A 14,843-nucleotide genomic window follows, 5' to 3' on the forward strand; every position below is an offset into this window, starting at 1 on the left:
TACCGTAAATGCATAAACAGACAGAAGTCTATACAGAAATGACACTAACACACACGGAGGCGATTGAGGTCTTGGTACTAAGGGGCCGTAACTTACACCATGCGGCCAATATTATATACATCATTAAACAGCTCTTGCCGAGCTCCATCAAGTGGTAAAAGCACGTGGTCCCCCTACGTTGATGCTTTTCAAATAAAGATTATAAACATAAAAGTGTAATAGAAAATGTTCAATTTTTTATGCAGCTATCTTTTTAAAATATTAACTTCACTTCAGCCTTACCTACTTATATAAAAGTATGAGTGTGCTGTAAAATTCAGAAAATGTCAGATTGCACCAAGCCCACACACACACACACACACACACACACACACACACGCACACACACTCACACACACGTCCTGAACCACATGCACAGGTAAAACGTGAAGATTTTTTTTTTCTTTTAATAGAAAGCTTAAAAATGGAGGGTGTCCAACAGTGTCGGCTGACGGTGCCTTGCCGACGGTGCCTTGCCTGACTCCCTGCAGGTGAAGCTGTCTCCACAGTAGTCTGCCTCCAGGCACTGGGCGGTGGAGGTGGGACACGTCAGCTTGTCCCACAGCGACTCCACACACTCTGAGCCCCCGAACTGAGACGGCTGCTCCATGTAACGGAAGCGAAACTAGGGGAGGGGGGTTTAGAGAATACGTTAGGGTTGAAAAGCAATCTCCAAGATGTAAACTGTAGGTGCTGAAGATACATGGGCCTCCATGCTCCACGCACCAGGCCATCTAACATTCATCTAATCATTGAACAAAGTCTAAAGTTTGGAGATCTAATAAGAATGTGTACAAGTGGCCTGTGGAACAATAGATCATTGATAATAATTACAGATAGTGAGAGATAATAGGTTTGTGTCCACTTTGACGAGTATAGTTAAAATTTAAAAGGCAAAACGAAGTCAGGACCACGGTGGGTTTTGATTGAACAATAAAGTATTCAGGGCCAGGGTCTAAGGATTAGTGGTTCTGTTGACCTGGCACTATTGATCATTTCATCCATACTTAACCCTTGTGTTACAGCACGTTGGACACATTTGACCCGAATTGAGGTGTTTATCATAAGTAAAAGGCTGGTTAACGTACTTGTTTCAGCGTGAGGCCAGGTGACTCTGCTTAATTCGCGGCCGTCGTCTTAGATACAGGATATTGACATCTTAATGATTTTGTTTATGTCTATCAGCACTTTGCACCCCATGTTGATGCTTCAGCTAGTTTGGACCAGAAAGGAGAATAGGGCTTTATCAACTAGCGGCTAGTATAAAAAGAGTCTCTCTCTCTCTCTCTCTCTCTCTCTCTCTCTCTCTCTCAAACACACACACAAGCACACACGCCGCTCTCACCGAAAACATAACTTTTATTCGAACTGAAGGTAGGCTGCTGCATTCAAAGAGCTTAGCGATGCCTCATACACGGAACATGAGACAGGTGCAGATCCAGGTCGCGGCAACTGACTCTGCTGCCTTCTGAGAGGGGAGACGCGCTGACGTTAAAAGGTCCCACTCCCCATTTACCCACTCAGTGGCGCTTGTCAGAAGAGGAAGACGAGCAGAAGATTCTCAGTGCAGCGAAGCCCCTCGCTCTCAACTCAGACACTGCTAATGACGGTGAAATAGGGGAGGAAGTGTCCGAAAATGAGGACAATGTTGAACATCAATCAGAGTACAATGAATCATCCTCTGATGAAGAAGGAGAAAATACACCGGTTGAAAGAGAGGCCGTGGCTGATGGGACGGAAACATAGCGTGGTCACAAATAAACTCATAAAAGTGTGCCTGAATTAAAACAAATGAAATGATTCAGATGACTGTGTTTGATGTGAGTTACGTTCATCATCATGTGGAGGACACCGGGGCGGCTCCTCATCATGAATGTAATTGTTCCGAACCTGCCCCTCATCAAATGCAAGACTAACATTACATGTGCAAGAGGCTAAAAACACGCCAGCAAATAAAAATAAAACATGCACATCATGAGCGTCATGGCCTGGTTGATGAATAATTAGTGCATATTGTGTGCTTTGTGTACTTGTGTGCTGTGTTGTAATGAAAATTCTTGTAACATTGGGACCAGCGAGGGTGAATGATTTATTAATGGTAAACATGTTCTTACAACAGTTTGGCAAAGTCAGAGTTAGAATCTTGAATCATTTAACCCACACCGGGATTTTAGGCTTGTTTGTTGTACTATTATAACAGAATTTACAGTCTATTTTAAAAACAAGCGGTGTAATATCAAAAACCTGTCCAGTGTGGACAAAAAAAACTGAAATATCTGGTCAAGTTTGTAATGATGGTCAGTGACATGAGGATCATTTGAAATAGTGACTTTATGAGGAGGTAAAATATGCATCTCTCACTACTTTGAAGTGTCCTTTTTTAGAACCAGCCATTTCTGTCCGAAACGGTATTGACTGGTTAAACATTGAAACATAAATCAAGGGTTAACTAAGAATTGATTATTGGACAACTGACTCCGACGAACCTGGTAAACAATTATTCTGGTTTTTAGGTGCAGTTTGATTGTTGATTAGGTTTTGTTTTTTTAAATGCTGTTTCATGAAAACTTCGGAAACATTTGAAATGACAAAAAACACAAAAATAAAGAAATAAATCCTTATTTTCTTAACGTACAGCTTTGACTTCTAATTTTTTTTTTAATTTTTTTTACCTTCTTGTCCGTGCAGGAGTTACACGGGCTCCACAGGGACCAACCCATCAGTTTGCAGTTGATCGGTTCCGGCCTGCTTGTGGATCTGGACCTTCTGTGGGAAACCACTGTGGTCCTGTACAGACAACCGTGCCCGAATCATTGCATGTTTATTCAAAACAAAGTCGCGCCGCAGCATAAATGAATCATCTCGCAGAATTAAAAAAGTGGGGGAAAAAAAAGTTGGAGAGAAGACCAAGGTAGAAGATACTGCACCGGTCTTTGGACGTGGTCCATGGGTTCCTGGACGCGTTCTCAAAGCCCCGGGAGTTGGACACGAAAGAGAGAGCGAAAATGATAAAAAGTACATGGAAAACTCTATGCATATTGACTGGTGAGGCTTGAGTTGTCATCAGAAAAAAGGAGCTGGTTCTATAGCCCAGCAAGGTAACATCTGGACCAGCTGAGGTGAATGATTTATTAAGAGCAAACATGTTCTTACAACAGTGGGAAAGTTAGAGTTGGAACCTGGAATCACTGAACCCACATGCCCGTTTAGGCACACAAAACAAAACACCACACCACAACACAATACAACGAAACGCCACAACACAATACAACTCAACGCAACACAACTCGACACAACACAAGCCAACAAAACAAAACAACACAACACAACACAACACCACAACTCGACACAACACAAGCCAACAAAACAAAACACCACAACTCAACACAACACAACACAACACAACACAATACAACTCAACGCAACACAACTCGACACAACACAACACAAGCCAACAAAAAAAACACCACAACTCAACACAACACAGCACAACAAAACACCACAACACAACAAAACACAGCACAACAAAACACCACAACACAAAAAAACACCACAACTCAACACAGGAACACAACAACTCAACACAACACAACAAATCAAAACACAACAAAACACCACAACTCAAAACAAAACACCACAACTCAACACAACACAAAACAACAACTCAACGCAACACAACTCGACACAACACAAGCCAACAGAACAAAACACCACAACTTAACACAACAACACAACAACTCAACACAACACAAAAAAACACCACAACTTAACACAACACAACAAAACACCACAACACAACAAAACACAAAAAACACCACAACTTAACACAACACAACAACTCAACACAACACAACACAACACAACAAAACACAACAACTCAACACAACACAACACAAGAAAACAAACACCACAACTCAACACAACACAACAAAACAAAGCACCACAACAACACATCACAACACAACACAACACAGCAAAACACAACACAAAAGCCAACACACCAAACCAGACCACACACACACACACACACACACACACACACACACACACACACACATATATATATATATATATATATATACACACACACACACACACTATACACTCAATATATATATATATATATATATATATATATATATATATATATATATATATGCACTGTATATAAATACACAAAAACACAATTATAAAAAAGTAAAAAGTAAAATAAATAAATACAAAATATAATTATTACAAAAGGAAGAAATACATACAGTACGAGGAATCAATCAATTAATTAATCAATTCATCTATCTTAAAGGTAGATTTATAGTTAAAAAAAGACTGATTTTCTTATTATATTATTTGTTGGTGGGCCGGTTACTCTGGGGTTGTTCTGGTTTTTTTTTTTATTTACCATAAGGAAGGAAATAGACAACATATTCTTAAGGCTTGTTTGTTGTACTTTTACAACAACAATTACAGTCAATTTTACATAGAACAAATTGTGGCGTCAAGGTGCGCACAAATAAAAGGACGCTATAATGACCGACATCCCTATAATAAAACGTTTATTTTCCCTATAATAAAACGTTTACTTTCCCTATGACCAAACGTTTGTTCCCCTACAATAAACCTTTCTTTTCCCTAAAACAAACAGTTCGTTTCCCCCGTAACAAAACGTCGAATTTCCCTAAGATAAAACGCCCGTCGAGGTGCAGGTTTGTCGGGGCGACCAATTTGATTAGTCACCGACCACACATTGGACGCGCGTTCACGTCGCGAGCCACGCCCACGGCGGGGGCTCGCGGCCGCGGCCTCAATTGTTTGTGTCGCGCGACGGCGAGGCCCCGAGCGCCTCGTCCGTGACGCGTTGCAGCCGATGCGCGTTTCCAAACACGCAAAGTAGTTCAGGGATCCCATAGTGGCTTGCAATGGAACAGGTAACGTCCACGAGTTTGCAATTCGTTTTGAGACACATCCGCCACGGCGCGGCCTTGTTTCCTCATCTTCCTCACAAATAAACGTCATGCTCATCGCGCTTATCTGTGTTACCGTGCCGTTCCATTTGGATGAGATTAATGGGCGGGGATATAAGTCCATTTTTATTTTATTTTTTTATTTTTATTTTTGCTCTGCCCCCTGTGAGTGACCGCAGCTTACATCGTAAAGCCAATTGAGTGATAACAATCTGTTTATTCAAGGAGGGTCCAATCAACTTCAAAGCCCTGAGGGCCAAATTTCAAGAAGAGGCTGCCCTGGCTCAGGCCAGAAATAACCGACCGGCCATCGCCGAGAAGCCCAGGTACCTTCCTCCCCCCGGGGGTCACTGCAGCTCCCTGGTCAGCTGCATCAACACTGCGGTGGAGAACAACGCGCCCGTCCTCCCCAGGGTCATCTTCAGAGATGGACTGCGGGCGTCGGCGGGCAGGCGCCCGATTTCCTTTCCGCCCCAACCTCAGCAAACGACGTCCCCGCCCCGGGAGCGGGTGAGCGGTGGCGACGGCACCACCAGGCAGTCGCTCAGAGACCGGCACATGCCCCTGGTGCTCCCGGTCCTGCCCGTCAGGGAGCACAAGCCCGAATCGGCGGCCCCCAGAGAGCCCAGACAAGGATCGGAGCCGACGAGAGAAGCCTTCCACCCGATGAAGGTCAAGAAGAAAGGTTTGCTCCTTCCCTTCAAGTCGACCAAGTCATCGAAGCCCGCCGCGGAGGGTGGAGACGAGCCTTCCTACGCCGATTTGACCGCCAGACCTGCCAGCGCTCCGGGCGAGCTGCCCTCGGTGGAGAGGCAAGATGGGGTGTGTCTCGAAGGGGAGCGTCCGGCCACGGACGGTCCCATAACCCCTCCTTCGGCCGAGACGAGCGGCGACTCCGAGAGCCGCCTCATGAGCACCTTGGAGAAGGCCAAGAAGAAGTTTTCCCGGAGGCATTTCCTGATCTATGCCAAGCCCAAGAGTTGCGTGCGCGCCGCTGACGACACGGCCAAGGCGCCTTTGTCGTCGAGTTACGTCGATGGCGTCGAGCTCTGTCTCCTCCCCCCGCCGCCGCCGCCGCAGCCGGTCTGCCTGCCGCACTTGGCTTGTGTTTCAGCTCGACCCTTCTTCAAGGTCGACGGCGCCGCGCGCAGTGAGTATGCGGTTCAAAATATCTTGTTTTCTGCCATGTGATGGAAAAAACTTATAAAGATGCCATATTCCGAACCAGTTGTGACTACAGTGATAATGTTTTACATTTCCGTTTTTGTGTTTCCCCGCCCCATCTACGACTTGTACACTATGAGCAGAGTCTGCCTCGGACAAACACTCGGTCAGGCATAGTGTAGGTCTCCCTTCTTTAAGACCTCCAAAGCCGACCTCGCCGCCCAGAAAACCTCTTTGCGACCCGAGGATGTTGGGTCCTCCACCTCTCAAGCCTCCCAGGCCACCGTGGGTAGATCTCAGCGCTTACCGTTCCACCGCAGTCCACGGTAGGGTGCTTTAATCGCCTCTTTTTTTTTTTTTTTTTTGTTTCGTTTCTCGTAGCTAAAGATCCACTCTTCCGTCGGCAAATCCCTAAATGTTTGCTTCACTTGGAATTGTGTAATTGAAGCGTGTACGATTTATTTGGACATCTGTCCATCGGTGCCGATTTTTTTTGGCTGCTTTTTCGTGAATGGAATGTATCCCCAGGCCGTGAACCCCTTGAGGAGCTCCAGGGTGAGCAGCCGTCCAACACCAACGCTGTATTGGAAGCTCCGGACTTCCCGGACTTTGAGAACTCCGTCGCCGAACCGGCGGATGACGGAGTGATCGATATTGCCTCCCTAGAGTTTGAGGCCCTCGAATTGACCGACGTGCCGCCGGACTTTCCGGCTACGGCCTACCCGCCGGAGCCGCCCTATTTTGAGGTGCCGGAAACCGACGTGCCCGAACCCGGGGCGGCGGACTCCCCTAGCTTTGACCTCCAGGGGCTCGACCTCGGCGCTCGTGACTCCACACCGCAGGACCCGGCGGCGCCCCGCGTTGCGCTGGACCTGTCCGAGCTCCCGGAGCCCGTGGTTCCGGAGCGTTGGTCTCAGAGTGACGATTTTCCCACGCCGCCATCGCCACCACCAACAGTACTGGAGTGGAAAGCCAACCAGCCTGAACTGGGATCTGCCGAGCCGGAGTCCTTCGCGGAGGAAGCGGGTCTCGGAGACCATGCAGCTCCGGGTAACGGAATTGAATCACAGCCCAGGTGAGGTGCTTGGGAATCAGCTTCAAAGCGGGGGGGGGGGGGGATAAAAGATGTCGAACGACGCGTGAATCTGCTCCTGAATGAGTTGTTTGCGCATGTTCCTTTTGCCTCCAGTGCCTCTCAGCAGGGCAGTTACTACGACGCATGTGACAATGTGTACGAGGATGTTGAGAACATCAGCAAGTTCATCCTCAGCCAGAACTCTCAGAAGCGTAAAGGTGGCCTCAAGAGTAAGAAGAGCATCATTTTATCACCATTTCATTGTATTCTATTTATTTATTTATTTATTATTATATATTTCTTTCCCCATTGTATTTATTTTATTTTTTTTTTTTTTTGTGTATTCTATTTTTGAACGTCAATAACATCATCTAATCGTTGGTGAATATTTTCTTACAGATCCGTATGCTGACAGCTATGCAGTGGTACTGTAACTATTTTGAATCTCAGTAACTTCTTTGATCGTATTTTTTCGTGTTTTAATATCGCTACTGGAACAACTATGTTAAGGGGTTTAAAGTGGAAATCCCGGTCTCTCTTGGGCGGCCGGTCCCATAGTTATATTAAAAATTCTGAAAAATGTTCAAATAAATCTTCAAAAACATAAATCTTTCAAATAAAAAAAACTTCCTTCTCCAGAAGGACGAGGCGCGTCTCAACATGTGGCCTCGGAATCCATGGTATGCCGCTATTTCGGAGACAAAAGTCTCCCTTTTAATCGTTGTTTTGGATATCGATGCGTCCCAGATGGCCCGGCGGCCACGGGGGTTGATTTATTTGGGATTCTCAAATTGCAGGGGCAGCGTCACGGGGGAACACGCTCATTCCACCCAAGCGCCGTTCCACAGGTATGTCAGGCGTCTCCCCTTGCTCCCCCTGCCGTTTGAGCGCACGCCCATCACCCCCTTCTCAAAGCTCACTGCTGTCTCCTCCAGACACTTGTGAAAGTGTCTTTTTCTTAATTCATTTTTAACGGCATTGGTTGTTCTCGGCAAGGGAGAGGCAGAGCCCCGACAACGCTGACCACAAGGAGCAGAAAAAGAGGGAGAAGCAGCGGCTGGAAAAGGAGAAGAAGGAACAGAAGGAGCGGGACAAGAAGGAAAACGAAATGAAAAAGAAGTTCAAGGTGCGTTGAAATAATTGCGCCGCGCAGAGGTGGGTAACACCTGGACGTCGTCCCTCTCACTCGCCGAGAGTCGGGCCGAACGGCCATTGTGCCCAATCCTGAAGATCAGTTCTGACCGTTTTGTCAAGTAGATCATTAATAAAATAAGAGATGAGGTAATTGTTGTTATTTTATTTATTTATTTTTCTTACTCCGGTGCAGATCTGTACAACCAATATTTATTTGTATTATTCGCTATCTAAAACTGCACCGGACACTAAAGTGACCCCGTCGCAGTTGTATTTCTCAACCGTCATAAAGAAAATTGAACGAACTTCCCGCGAAGCACCGAAACCTTGCGTGGGTTTAGATTTGGTATTTTAGTTTGAGTGTATTAAAAAAACAAACAAAAGGGTGAAAACAACAAATATGTGCAGGAGGAGCTAAAAAAAACAAAACAAAGAACTCAGGGGCTTTTCCGGTGTGTCCCTCCAACATGAAGAAAGTCGGCATCAACATCCCCGTTTTTCGGCGTTTCCAAATCCCCAGGTGAACGGCCTGGAGGAGCCGCTGTACCACGCCCGGGTGATGGTGGCCAGCAAGGTCCGCAAGAAGCACGACCTGCCGGTGCAGAGCGGCGGCGTCGTCAGCATCATCCGCACCACCAACTGCCCCAAGGGACGGTGGCTGGCCCGGGACGCCGACCGCAAGTGTGAGGGGCTTGTGCACGGGCGCTTTTGGAGGGTCCCCGCGGCTTTTCACCAAATGCAACATAAGATAATCAGACGAATTGATCGGGAGACGGATGATGTTGCTCGTGGTGACAGCCCGACGACTACACCAGGTGTTTTCCGCTGACTCCGCTCCTGGATTTCCTTCTGTCTTTCTTTCCTCCAGATGGATACATTTCAGTGATGAACGTGGAGCTTAATATCAAGGAGATGCTGGAACTCGGGAAAAAGGCCCATGCGGCAGGAAAGGGAAGCAACGCGGACGGAGACACCATCAGCATCGGGAGCAGGTACCGGGTCTTCCGCATGATCACAAATCCTTCGTTTCGGGGAAAATAAAAGCGGACTTGTAACTCCACCTCGTGTTTTTTTTATTTAATTTATTATTCTTTTTATACTTTCCAGATCCTCCAACCATGCGATACTCACAAGCAGCTGTAAGTTTCATTAACCTTTTTTAAAGCGGTAATCCGTATGGTCGTCCTGTGTTGGGTAGATTTCACTACAAGTCCCTGAATGTCCTTAAAAATGGCAGGTTTAGTTTAGTTTAGTGTGTGTGTGTGTGTGTGTGTGTGTGTGTGTGTGTGTGTGTGTGTGTGTGTGTGTGTGTGTGTGTGTGTGTGTGTGTGTGTGTGTGTGTGTGTGTGTGTAATTTTTTTTTTTTCCTCAATATCTTTAGCACTTTCCTTTCCCAAAATTTTTTCCCCCTTTTAGTCGGGTTTGTTTATATTTGATATGTTTTTTTGACCAAGATCTGAGCATGTACCAATGTGTTTAAAATCGCAGTTTCTTATGAAGTGCCGGCTGAATATAAGTATACATTATGGGATGTTTGAGCTCAATCTTATGGATTACCACTTGGAGGGAAAAAAAAAAAAAAGATATCAGGGGAATGCTGTGATGTTTGAAGCGGGTGATTTGCAAGTTGCTCTACTTAACCACTTTAACAGCCTTAACATTTTTATTTATTTTTTTTCATTGCCGTCTGTAAACATTATTTTTGCGAGCGTCGGAGCCACAAAGGAGCTGACGTGATCTACGGACAAGTGGACCGACAAAGCGCACACGGCGAGACGCTGGGCCCCTCCGGATTTGTGTGGCGCGTGACTTTAATAGTGCGGAAGTGGTGAAGTCGGCCTGAAAAGAGCGTCTCGTTTTTTTTAGCCATGGTGACGAAATTCCACATAAAGGCGACTGTCGTCCGCTGCCCTGCCTGATCTGTCGACGTGTGTTCGCCGCAGAGATCACAATAAAGTTCCTGTTTTGCTTTGTTTCTTGTCCCGTCAGTCACAGATGACAGTGAGGAGTGGGCGTGTGAGGACGAAACCCCTTCCCCCTTTGAGAGCCAGTAAGACACTAACAGCCCTGAATTTTAGTGATTCCATCAATATGGAAAAAAAAACAAAAAACTGTTGGTGCAAAGATGTGAAAACACTCAACCAAACAATTATTTTATTTATTTTTCACACTTGACAGCTACACACGTTTTCTCGACTTTTTTTTTTTTTTTTTGCGTCCAACTGTATTAAACTACGGTTTCTTCCCCAATTCTGTGCCGTAGTTTCCATCAGCGGACTGTTTCAATGCCAGATATGTGTGAGTATATTTCATTGGAGGCTTGTTTTTTTTTGTTTTTTTTCTGGGTGGGGGGGGGGGGATAACAACAAAAACATACCTGGACAATCGCTCCTGTTTTTGCTGCAATCTCTCCTCTCTCTCTCTCTCTCTCTCCCTCTCGATCCTCTGTGTGGTTCACCTGGTTCCGCTCGCTCTCGCCGCTGTGGAGACAGTGTGTGGCCACGCCGCCGCACGGCCCACGCTGAGCGACGCCAACTTGGAGGACCTACACACGCAGTAAGTCCTCGGCACGCGGGCTGGAAAGCAGGGGGCTTGGTGGGGTTCCATTTGCTTGCGCATCTCCACGCATCTCACACACACACTGATATATACAGTAAACAGTGCTGAAGCATTGCCTCTTTAGTGTGAAACTCCCCACACAGAAACACACACACGGAGCTGAAACTTGAATTCACAAGAAAATAAAGTCAGTAATTCATGTACAATGATGACAGGTATGTTTATAAAATTTTTAAAAGTGTGTGTGTGTGTGTGTGTGTGTGTGTGTGTGTGTGTGTGTGTGTGTGTGTATGTATAGTTTGTATATTATCTTTTAGGGCTGAATATTAAAAAAAAGAAAATGATGCCAGTACCATGGAAGTGATATGATACCAATCAAGTACTTCATTTACCATTTTTTTTCTACTGTACCCATCTTGTGAATGGAAGCATTCAGTTCAAATTATTTTTTTTACGCTAATACATTTTAAAAATGTCCTCGAATGGTTGAATTATTCATTAAATAACTGCACAAAACTGTACTATGAAGTATTTGGGCGGTGTCATTTTAAGGAAATAGCAAACACCGCAGAATGATGACGTTCAAATGAACACCTGAACGTTGCTTTAAGACTTGAAATATTGTGAACCTATCCTTCAACAGACTGTGGTAGCTGCTGCGGCAGTGAGCCAATCACACTGATCATTAAATCGAACGCCTGCGGTGATTGGCTGCGAGAAAAACCATACATATAATCTTTTTTTTTTTTTTTTTTTTCTAGATCCAGGCACGACTGGATTGAACGCAGGTGTCGTTTGACTGGAGAGGTTTCAATACTACTTGGTATTGAGTCATTTCAGTCGATACCTTAAATGTATTGAGTACGCAGCCCTATTATTTTTAAATATTCCAGTTTTTAATTGCAATGGGATGCAATCGCTCACCATGTTCCATCAACCTATAGGCTGTCATTATTTAGACACTTTTTTCTTAATTTCTTTGGGTCAATTTACCGCAGAAGCTGTTCGACGTGAAAGTAACAACCAGCCATCGAAAGCTCGCTCAGCTCCACTTTGAAGAGTAAAATTGTAAAGATTTCGGTGTAAAACTCCGTATAGAGCTGAGTTTTCGGTTCGCGGCAGACCGCACGCTGATTCTGGGTCTGAGCTTTCATAAATATTGATCCACGTGTCTTTCTGAAACGCAGCACTTCTTTATTCATTTATTTATTTTCCCTTTTTTTTGTGTGTGGCTCCGCAAGATGTTCCCACAAACAGCACGTCGTCGAATTAAGACGGACGTTATTGATTTTAACGTCCTCTTACTTGTATCCAGAGCTCTTAATGGTCTCGGGATGGCCCTGCATTCCAGATCATCATCATCATCTTCCGCTCTCCCTCAGGAACCCCCCTCTCCCCCCTCCCCGCTCTGACTAGAAGTAAATCACCCGCCCAAAGGAAGAATGCCCATTCAGCGGTGGACTGCACAAAAGGATTTTCCCGGCTTTTGCCCGCCGCTGTTATTCGCGCCGCTAAACCGGCGCGAATAACATAAAGAGCAACCGTCCGATTCTCAAAGCACCCGCCAAGGGCGAGATGCGCCAATACGTTCAAATACGTGCAAATAGCGTCTTTGCACATATTTAAATTGGGTGTTATTCATACTTTTGCTGCGAAAATTGGCTCCTTTTTTATGCGAATGAGCCTCGTTGCAAAAAAACGTCCGATGCACAAACGACGACCGACCCCGGTGTTTTGTTCTGATTGAATTTTTAATTGATTTGATATGATTTTCCTCCATAAATGAAAAGCACTTTGAGCTGCATGCTGCATATGAAAAGTCCGATACAAAAAGGTTGTTGTTCATATTATTATGAATAAATCCATAATATACTGACAATTAGATGCATTGGCATTATTAAATTAACTACATTTGGCTAATATTTTGGTAATAATGAGGATGCTGTTGCCATTCAAAGTTGCCTTTTTGTACATTTATATCTGGGTCTATAAGGCGGATGATGAATATTCTTTGGTATGTAATACTTTCACACATTATTCAACTTTTTTTCCACAGAACGCAGCATGAGGCGCTGCAGAAACTCGCCATCTTCTTCCGGCACAACCAGGACGAGTACGGCGGCACCGACAGCGGAGCGCCGACCCCGACCAAGTACAGTGTTCTCCTTTGCGTTGCGCCGCGTCTGGCAGCAGCAGCGGCGGCAGCATCCTCTCTGAACCCGTATGCGACACTCACAAGGTTTTTGTCTTTTCCGATTGTGAAACTCATCCCGCCCTGCCCCCTGTGATGCGCCCCCGTCCCTCGCCCAGTGCCGAGCCTCCAGGTGAGTGTCCGAGGCCGCCGTGCGTCCCGACTCCAAGCTCGGCGCTGGGGGTTTCTATCTTATCGCGGGCGGGGACGGCTGTTTTGCGTCACCTTGACACTCGCCTCTCTTCCCAGGCTCGCTGCGCGCCGCCGAGGAGCCTCCTTATCTGTAAGTGCCGGCGACGCCCGGTTGTTTACCTGGGAACAATCTCGCTCGCGCGTGCGAAGCGCTCCGACTCCCCCGGGGGGTTTATCTGCTTCGACCTGTTTCACGCAGTCGTCCTGCTTGTTTTTTTTTTTTTATATATATTTATTTTATTTATTTTTTTATTATTTGTTTTTGTTTTTTTGCTGCTCCTTCCGTAGCGACCAGGAGGGAGACTTCGCGCCCTTGGAAATCCTTCCTCCGCCCCCGCTCTACGCCGACACCCTTTGAGTGCTCTGTGTAAGGAATTATAATATAATGATCACTTGTGAGGTAGGATATCACTATTTTTCACGAATACCGCTCGATCAATATTACGGTATTGTGGGATGACTTGTCACTTTCATGAGATATTTTCACACAAGAAATAATTGGGGGGAAAAAGCTGGAACATCAAGTTCAGAAAGTTGCATTTCATCACTGCAACACAGCCTTAAAGAGAATATTTAACTATATCATGACATCACAATAACCCAAATCCCATCGCAATATAATCAATATATCAGATAGACCATGAAGCCGGTCTGCAGCGAATACTTATAGCCTCAGTATTTATTAATATTTACGTGTTTGTTTCTCTCCCTCCAGTAAAACGAAAAGGTTCAGTCTCTCCGGTGGAAGGAGCCAGTGGCTGTGTTCCTTCACTTCACCACTATGTAGTTGTTGCTGCATTTGAGTTTGGTTTCGTTCTCATGTTCTACGCACAGTACAGGGATTTTATTTGTTTTTGCCCCATCTCATTGCTGTACGTTGGGTTGATGTTACACTGTTCGAATAGGCACTCAATTGTTCACTTGTAGTGGCTAAAAGTTTGAAAAAGTTGGGTTTGTGTCGTTTCGATGTTATTGGATGTTCATTTGAATTTGATATTTTCTTTTCCGCCTGTATCTAATAAATTTGCGATGCTTATTTATGCTTATTTGTCGTCGTTTATAAATGAGTGAAGCAGCTTTACTTCACAGTTGTTTCTCTGCAGCGCTTTTCAGTGGTCAAATTCAATGTTAAAGTGTGATCCATACATTGTGTTGGACAATGGGTGGACACACAAGTCCCAGAATTCCATTGAAAACACAAAGTTTTTCTCCCACCAAAGAATTTGGCTTTACCCATGGCTTTGCTGTAACATAGCCACTTTCGTGTGTGTGTGTGTGTGTGTGTGTGTGTGTGTGTGTGTGTGTGTGTGTGTGTGTGTGTGTGTGTGTGTGTGTGTGTGTGTGTGTGTGTGTGTGTGTGTGTGTGTGTGTGTGAGAGAGAGAAAGACATTATTTGTCACATATGGTCATACGTAGGTATGTTATGTTCGGTTTAGTAACTATTGTGCATGATCTCCGGGTGGGTTGCAAAGACATTTCACTGCATTTGTGTATGAAAGTATGTATGTGACAAATTTGAATCTCGAAT

At 45.2% G+C, this 14,843-nt stretch overlaps 1 protein-coding gene across 1 annotated transcript in view; it reads right to left on the reverse strand.

The window, feature by feature from the left end:
- The window catches only part of c8a (complement component 8, alpha polypeptide), a gene marked incomplete at both ends in the record, with an annotated part of 7,956 nt that extends 4,969 nt beyond the window's left edge, over positions 1-2,987 (reverse strand). The window contains 3 exons of the mRNA XM_080010458.1: positions 517-664; positions 2,712-2,826; positions 2,962-2,987. Of these exons, the coding sequence (XP_079866584.1) occupies positions 517-664; positions 2,712-2,826; positions 2,962-2,987 (289 nt within the window). The remainder of the gene's footprint in view (positions 1-516; positions 665-2,711; positions 2,827-2,961) is intronic.
- Between the last annotated feature and the right edge of the window lie 11,856 nt (positions 2,988-14,843).

This window comes from Zeus faber (genome assembly GCF_960531495.2).
Source record: "Zeus faber genome assembly, chromosome: 12".
Taxonomy (NCBI): Eukaryota; Metazoa; Chordata; class Actinopteri; order Zeiformes; family Zeidae; genus Zeus; species Zeus faber.